At 58.7% G+C, this 7,634-nt stretch overlaps 4 protein-coding genes across 4 annotated transcripts in view; 2 read left to right on the plus strand and 2 right to left on the minus strand.

Moving 5' to 3' along the window:
- Positions 1–922, minus strand: part of PTSG_00779 (uncharacterized protein) — a 2,737-nt gene extending 1,815 nt beyond the window's left edge. Inside the window, exon 1 of the mRNA XM_004998190.1 lies at positions 148–922. Within this exon, the coding sequence (XP_004998247.1) occupies positions 148–705 (558 nt within the window). The 5' untranslated portion in view covers positions 706–922. The remainder of the gene's footprint in view (positions 1–147) is intronic.
- Positions 923–1,508: 586 nt separating this feature from the next.
- Positions 1,509–4,192, plus strand: PTSG_00780 (uncharacterized protein). Its single transcript, XM_004998191.1, has one exon. The coding sequence runs from the start codon at positions 1,740–1,742 to the stop codon at positions 4,059–4,061; it is 2,322 nt and encodes a 773-aa protein (XP_004998248.1). The 5' UTR covers positions 1,509–1,739; the 3' UTR covers positions 4,062–4,192.
- A 327-nt stretch (positions 4,193–4,519) lies between these two features.
- Positions 4,520–5,823, minus strand: PTSG_00781 (uncharacterized protein). Its single transcript, XM_004998192.1, has 3 exons — positions 5,603–5,823; positions 5,168–5,286; positions 4,520–4,935 (listed from the first exon to the last, which is right to left on the minus strand). The coding sequence occupies exons 1-3, from the start codon at positions 5,756–5,758 to the stop codon at positions 4,710–4,712; spliced, it is 501 nt and encodes a 166-aa protein (XP_004998249.1). The 5' UTR covers positions 5,759–5,823; the 3' UTR covers positions 4,520–4,709.
- A 128-nt stretch (positions 5,824–5,951) lies between these two features.
- Positions 5,952–7,634, plus strand: part of PTSG_00782 (uncharacterized protein) — a gene marked incomplete at both ends in the record, with an annotated part of 2,678 nt that continues 995 nt past the window's right edge. Inside the window, one exon of the mRNA XM_004998193.1 lies at positions 5,952–7,338. Within this exon, the coding sequence (XP_004998250.1) occupies positions 5,952–7,338 (1,387 nt within the window). The remainder of the gene's footprint in view (positions 7,339–7,634) is intronic.

Raw genomic sequence — 7,634 nt, forward strand, 5'->3', positions numbered from 1 at the left:
TACACACACACACACACACACACACACACACACACACACACACACACACACACACACACACACACACACACACACACACACACACACACACGCGCGCGCGCGCGCGCGCTCACAACCACAAGCAAGCTAGGACCAGCCAACGCGGACGAGGCGTGGGGATCCTGGCAGCTTGGCAAGCTTTGAGTCGTGCTGCCGCTTCTCCTCAAGCATGCGCTTGTACTCGGATGCGTAGTTGAAGGCCATGTTGATGCAGTCGCACAGGGCGTCGGCGTCTGCGGTGGTGTTGGTCATGATCATGAAGCACTGGTACGGCTTGTGCTTGTCCTCGTTGAAGCGGTTCAGCGCCATGAGGGTGATCATCTTGGGCTTGGCGGTCTTGTCGGACTGGTGGCGCGCAAAGGAGCGCAGCTCAGCAATTGGGATGACGGCCACGCGCTCCCCCTTTGTTGTGGTCATGGTGACCTGGTCGGAGGTCACCTCCACGGTGACCTTTGCGGCCTTTGTCTCCGCGCGCAGCACGGCCTCCAGGGCACGGCTGGCGTAGGAGAGCAGCTTGTTGTTGTCGCCGTTCTTGCACAGCGCAAACCCAAAGTACTTTGCCGTGAACGTCTTGTGCACGCGTGGCGTGGCTGGCTTCCCCAGCTGCTTTGGCTGGTTGCGGGCCAGCGACTCGCACACCCCGACCGTATCCTGCTCAAAGTTCATCCTCGCCCCTGTCTCTGGTTAATTGGCTGGCTGGTTGGACTGGGTTGGTTGGACGGGTTGGTTGGACTTGTTGGTTGGACTACTTGCTTGGCTGTTGCTGGGATTGGTCGTCTTGGTGCTGGTGTTGCTCGGCAAACAAAGAAACTTGCTCTTCCTTGCTGGCGTTTTGTGTTGGTGTTATTGGTGTGTAGCTGCTGTTGGTGTGTTCCTGGATGCATGAATGAATGAATGACACACTCTCGCCAACACACTGTCATCTCTCCCACACCGCACACACAGCACACAACACACACCAGCACACAGCACACAGCACAGCCAACCAACGTTCTCGCACACCCGGAAAAGCATGCGTGGCAGCCAGGCTATGCGGTTCGGCGCGCGTTTGGGATTGTTCGCTTCTAAACCCTGACTAAATGCAACGCCACGCAATCGACACGCGCTTGCTTCGCCACCCTCAACGTGCTTGCTTGTTTGCCTGCAACAAACAAACATCGCCAAGAAGAACACCGCCAAAGCATCGCCCACGCCCTGTCCTCCCTCCGTGTCACACACACGCTTTCGCCTTGCTCCCAAACTCCCCAAGGCAGTCAGTCTCACTATCCCTGTATCCAACACCCAACCATCGCCACACCGCCCCCATGACAGACCCAAACAGGCACATCCACACAATCCAACCATCCTGTTGCTCTTCCATGCCTTTCTTCCCATGCCCCCCTCTCTTGCTTCGCTTGTTCTTCTGTGTGCCGCACACCACGTCAGCAGGTATGTGTGTGCCTGTCTTGGTGGTGCTCATTGATTCTTCCTCGAGCAACCCTTGCTGACGTGCTCGCCTCACTTGGCGTGCTTGCTTGTGCTTGCTTGTGCTTGCTTTGGTGCCCACCAACCCACACCACCACGCTTGCCACGACCACTTTCTCGTTGTTTGGTCGCGTGCCATCCATCCACCCATCCACCCATCCACCCATCCATCCATCGTTCCTGGTCCCAACGCGCGCTGCAGGTGTTCAACTTGCGCATTGAGAGAAAGCCAGACCATGGATGTGGACATCACCGTGCGCCAGCTTGCGCACCACCACCACCAACACGCCATGTTGCGTGCGTCCAGTGCTGCCAAGTTCAAACCCACCACCACCACCGCCACAAACAACGACAGCAATGGCAACAGCTGCGACAACAGCTTGCGCGTGCTTGCAGGCACCAACAACGCCAGTCCCGCTCCAATCAACAGTGTTGATAATGTGTCGAGCCTGCACGAGCACCAGCAGCAACGACAACAACCACAACAACAACCACAACAACCACAACAACCGCAACAACAACAACAACAGCAGCGACGCCACCAAGGGCGAGCGCGCTCGAGGAGTACGAGCCCGTTCCAGATGCATTGTCGCTCTCGCAGTGCCACCGTCAGTGCGGGCAGCAGTGGCACCTCAAGTCGCCCGACCACCCCGACCACCGCCATCAACGTCCGCATCAGCACCAGCGCCCCCGCCGGCGATACCAGCAATAGCCACCACGACGGCGTCTCGTGTTGGGACACAAGCCGCGGAGCTGCTGATGTTTGGCATGGGGTTCGCCCAAACGCACCCCCACCCGCAATAACAGGCCAAGTGCCCGAAAGTGCAGCACCGTCTCCGGTGCCCAAGCCCAACACACCACCGACAACAACGACGCCAACATCAACCACAGCACCTTCGGCACCCAACACCAGCACAGACTTCCAGAAGACGGGCAGTGCCAGCAGAAATCGCAGGGGTGGTGGTCGCAGCCCCGCGGCATGTTCCTCCGCCCCAACGACCTCCTCTACTCCCCCATCCCCTCGTTCCTGGCGCGCGGCGTCCGCCCGACAGCGCAGTTACACCATCTCCACGTCTGCTGCGCCATCCCCAGCCGTCCGCGCCTTCCTTGCGCAGCGCGCGCCAAGCTTCGCCTCCGGCATCACCAGGTCCTCTCGCACCTCTTCCTCCAATACCAACGCCACCGTGAGCGAGGTGCCCAAGGACGTGCTCCAGCGCAGCCTGCCGGCCACAAACGTGCCGCAGCGCTGGAGCAAGAGGGCGACACCAGCACCGTCGTCGGCGTCTTCCTCCTCTCCTTCACCACCCGCTGACACGGCGGATGCGGGTTCCAACCAGTCCAACCAGCCTGACCATGGGCCCCGACCTCACCGCGACAGCAGCGACACCACCACAAGCCACCACAGTTCCTGCTCGCACGCCGTCCCCTACTACCAGCAGCGCCTGCACCACCAGCAGGATCAGGACACGCGTTCCGCACAGCACCACCAACAGCACACGCTGCCCACGACCCAGCGCCCTGCATCGCCCAAGACACACCTGCAGCAACAACACCAACAACACCAACAACACCAACAACACCAACAACACCAACAACACCAACCGCCACAGCCGCAGCAGCAACAACAACGCCAACAAGCATCGCTGTCTCGCAAACAGCGGCGCTGGCGCTCTCGCACCTTGGGCCACGCACCACGCGCCTCGGCAAAGGTGGGCGTTGCCCAGGATTCCCGAGCCTGCAAAGCCCAAACGCTCGACAGGTCCAAGTCCAAGCGTCAAGCGGGTCGGGGCGGCCGTGGTGCGACCCTTGGCGTGGTTCCTGATGAGGGTGCATCACCGTCGGATGACCAGCGCGTTGCAGTGCCATCGGAGGAGCCGCCCGTTTGCGTGCAGGCAAAGTATGTGTCGCACATCGACATGTCATGTGCATCTTCGCTGGACGTGGTGCAGCTGGGCTGTCGCGCCGCTGGGCGAATTGTCTCGCACTTGACGCGCAAGGACCTGGCTGATACCCACAAGCGTCTGGTTGTCCTGAACGCCCGCGGCCTACTCATCTCGGACAACAACACGGGCGACCCTTTGCTCTACCTGCCCATGCGCCACCTGCGCTGCAGCAGCACCCAGGCCGGCGTTGGCGGCAAGCTGGACATGGTTGCCGTGGTGGAGATTCGCGTGCAGCCGTTCCAACAGCCCGTGTACCGCACGCACGCGCTTGCCTTCAAGACACCGTCCGCTGCGCGCGATTTCCACCACCGCCTCTCCCAGCGCATCCAAGCGGCGGCAGAGCGGCTAGTCACTGCGTCCCGCCCCGGTACCGCAACCAGCACGTCCATGTTCTCTCTCTTCGGCAGCGCCACCAGCACCAGTGCCACCAACACGAGCGCCACCAGTGCGGTCGGCAGCGGAGCTGGTAACGTCACCTTTACGACCCCTGCGATGGCAATGGGCATGATGAGTGTGGGTGGGACAGATGGTCAGCGTGCCCGCTCGTACGCTGTTCGCTCCACTCCAATGTATCTTCCGCATCGCCCACGCCCGGCATGGGTTGAGCGCTTCTGATGATGGCCGTCTTGCTGTCTCGCTGTTGTTGCTTTGTATGTGTGTGCATGTGTGTGTATTTGTGTGTGCATATGTGTGTGCGTGCATGCGTGCGTGCGTGTGTGTGCGTGTGTGTGTGTGTGTGTGTGTGTGTGTGTGTGTGTGTGTGTGTGTGTGTGTGTGTGTGTGTGTGTGTGTGTGTGTGTGTGCGTGTGCGGATTCGCTGCGCGTGTGTGTTTCGGTATTTCATTCTCACAGCCTTTGTCTCTTTGTGGCGGCATAGCCCAAAGCGTGTAGTTCGTGTGACTTTTGCTGGTCATGTCGGAGTCATCTTTCTTCGTTCCTTGTGCGAAGTTCGTCTGCTCTGCTTACTCTTCCGAGATCAGAGCATTGAGATCATGCAGAGCGTGTACTTTGGTAGTTGCGTGTGCGCGCACGTGAGAGAGTGTGTGGTTTGCTTAGTTACGACATAAACCCGATGCCTGTGAGTTCGATATATTGGGAAGAAAACAAAGCACAAGGGACAGAAGGAGATCACAGTCGGATACGAAGCACATGTTCACATACACACACACACACACACCGTGCACACGAACGCAAATGCACGTAGCTTACACACACACACGCACACGTACACACGCACACACATATGCACACCACTCCTCTTGACTATTCATGGCTTGTTGCTGGGTTGGACTGTGTGGTGGTGACAGGGGTGTGTTGTGGCTGAGAGATAGGTGCTGGTGCCGACGGCGGCGGCTGCTGGCGCTGCTGGGGTATGACAGTGGTTGACGGGATGTGCTGTCGCTCCTCCTCTGTTAACAACGCCAGCCACGGATCCATGCTCATGGCCATGTGAAAGTAGCTCTGCGGCTCCTCGTCGTCTCGATGACGCCTGAACGGTGACAAGCGACACGGCAAGTGTATCTCTTCGGTGAGTGGCAAGTAGCAAACCACGCACAATGATCCACCACTGCGACACTCGCAACAGGCACGCAATGAACAAGAGGCAACAAGCAAGCACAGACACAAACACGAACATGCATAGCTGCCCGCACGCACGCATGCAGACACACACGAGTTTACAGACGCATACATGCAGAGACACACGTGTACGCTGTACGTACGGTCGTCTGTTCTGTCCTCGACCGCGTCCACCGCCACCATTACCACCACGCCCTCTGCGCCCTCGACCTCGACCTCGACCACCGCCGCCATAGCCGCCGAATCGTGGCTGCGGCGGCGCCTGCAACCGTTGTTGTTGTTGTTGTTGTTGTTGTTGTTGTTGTTGTTGTTGTTGTTGTTGTTGTTGTTGTTGTCGTTGAAATGTGACAATATTCGAGCGAAGATGGCGCGAGCGTGAGCGCGCAGTCGAACACAATGCCTGCGCTAGCATCAGCATGCAAGCATTTCTGCACACACATACACACACGCACACACACACACACACGCACACACACACACGCTCACACACACACACACACACACACACACACACACACACACACACACACACACACACACACACACACACACACACACACACGTCGAAATGTACGTACCGCTGAGATGAGTGGTGGCCCAATTCCCCTGCCCATACCCATGGAAGGCGGTTGTGCCCAGGGAGGTGGCGGCATCGCCCCACCAAACGGCGGCCGAAACCCACCACGTCCACCATAACCACGGCCATAACCACCGCCACGACTGCTGTCCCCCATTGTTGTATTCGTGCGCCTGTGGCAGCTGCAAGTTGTGGCGATTGAAAGAAAATATCCACGACATTTCCGCAACGGCAGGACTCAGCGAGCAAAAGCGAGCTTCTCGCTTGCTTCCTTGCTTGCTTGCTTGCTTGCTCTCCCTCTCACCCCCCCCCCCCCCAACACACACACACATACACATACACACACACTGATGCCGGTGCGACAGAGCTGGGTGGCTGCAATCGCCACGGGAGCATTTGTGTTTGGGGTGTGCCTTGGCGTGATCTTTTTCTCGCTCGTGTACCAGCACCAACACCACAAGCTCCACCAGCACCACATGCAAAGCAGAAGCGACTTGAACCTTGACAATTATCACACAGCTTGGACCAACACACAACAACAACAACAACAACAGCAACGAGGCAGCCAACGACAGAGCGGCAGGAACAACCACCCTCCACCGCTGGGGCCTGAAGCAAGCACTGTTGCTGCAGCTGATTTGGAAGTGACATGGCCAGACGCTGCTGCGAGTGCCGTGAATCGCAGACCCAGTCCAGCTCGCCGTCGGTCTGGCAAGCGCACACGCACCAAGCACCCGAATGCCGCAGTGCCACCAGCACGGACAAGCAAAGTCACCCACCACCGCGACGCCAATGACCATGCCAACAACAACAACAACAGCAGCAACAACAACGATGCCACGAAGGTCAACAGTAACACGCACTCGTTCCCTTTTTGGCACACGGCGCTTTCCAAGAAGGAGCGGCATGAGAGGTTGCGGGAGCTGCAGGCCCGCGTACTGCAGCGCCTGCATGACACGCAGTTTGGGGACAGCAGCAACATCATGGTGTGCGAGATGATGGCCGGATGCGGGTTCGGCTGCCTCATGCACCGCGTCGCAGTGTGCTTGAACCGGGCATTGGAGACAAATCGGACCATGTACATGCCAAGGATGATTGGCACCTACCGCACAGACGGCCCCGACTGCAGCGGCTGGGACTGCTTGTTTGAGCCCGTGCGCCGGCCCATCACCCTGCACCAATCCAAGGACGATCTCGCAATGCAACGCGTGCGGCGCTCGGCCGACGACCGTTCGTTGGGACCCTCAATGCACGGCATCAACTCCACTGTGGCGACGTTTCGGCTATCCCCGGTCCTGTCCTCAAAGGAGGCCTTTGATCACCCCTTGCCAGCGTTCATCCGGGACGAGGTGGAGGCCCTGTTCCTGCGCAAGCGCGATGCCCGCTTGTGGTATGTTGGGCAGCTGATTGGCTGGCTGATGCGCCCAAACGCGCGCATGAAGGCCATACTGCAGCGAAAGCTGGCCGACTTGCAGCTGTCCCTCCCCGTTGACTTTGCCGTGCACATTCGCATGACGGACAAGCTGAAGAAGGAGGCAAAGCTGCATTGCTGGCGCGAGTACTTTTTGCACGTGGACCACTTTCTCTTCAGCGACAGCCAGTACTGGCACACCATGCACTCGTACACGCCCAACACCACCGCCTTTGTGGCTACAGATGACCCCTCCATCTTTGCAGAGGGCGACCGCAACTCCCTCAGCACATGGCGCCACAACCGCATTGTCTGGAATCCAGAAGGTCTTCCGCTGCTTGTGCGCGTGTGCTTGTGTTGTGTGAGCTGTGCGTGTGCTTCTGTGTGTGTGTGTGTGCGTCTTCGTGTGTGAGCTGTGAGCTGCGAGCTGCGAGCTGTGCGTGTGTTCTTGTTTGTGTGTGTGTGTGTGTGCGAGTGTGTGTGTGCTTGTGTGTGTGTGTTTGTGTGTGAGCTGTGAGCTGTGAGCTGTGCGCGTTGCGCGTGTGCTTCTGTGTGTGTGTGTGTGTGTGTGTGTGTGTGTGTGTGTGTGTGTGTGTGTGTGTGTGTGTGTGTGTGTGTGTGT

The sequence above is a fragment of the Salpingoeca rosetta genome (genome assembly GCF_000188695.1).
Source record: "Salpingoeca rosetta unplaced genomic scaffold supercont1.2, whole genome shotgun sequence".
Lineage (NCBI taxonomy): Eukaryota > Choanoflagellata > Craspedida > Salpingoecidae > Salpingoeca > Salpingoeca rosetta.

Excerpts from the sequence above, each read along its gene's own strand:
- PTSG_00780 (XM_004998191.1), top strand. The coding sequence starts at position 1,740 with ATGGATGTGGACATCACCGTGCGCCAGCTTGCGCACCACCACCACCAA.
- PTSG_00781 (XM_004998192.1), bottom strand. The coding sequence starts at position 5,758 with ATGGGGGACAGCAGTCGTGGCGGTGGTTATGGCCGTGGTTATGGTGGA. Across the intron at positions 5,287-5,602 it reads GGCCACCACTCATCTCAGCG|GCGCCGCCGCAGCCACGATT; the intron begins GTACGTACATTT and ends CAACGGTTGCAG. Across the intron at positions 4,936-5,167 it reads CGAGGACAGAACAGACGACC|GCGTCATCGAGACGACGAGG; the intron begins GTACGTACAGCG and ends GTCACCGTTCAG.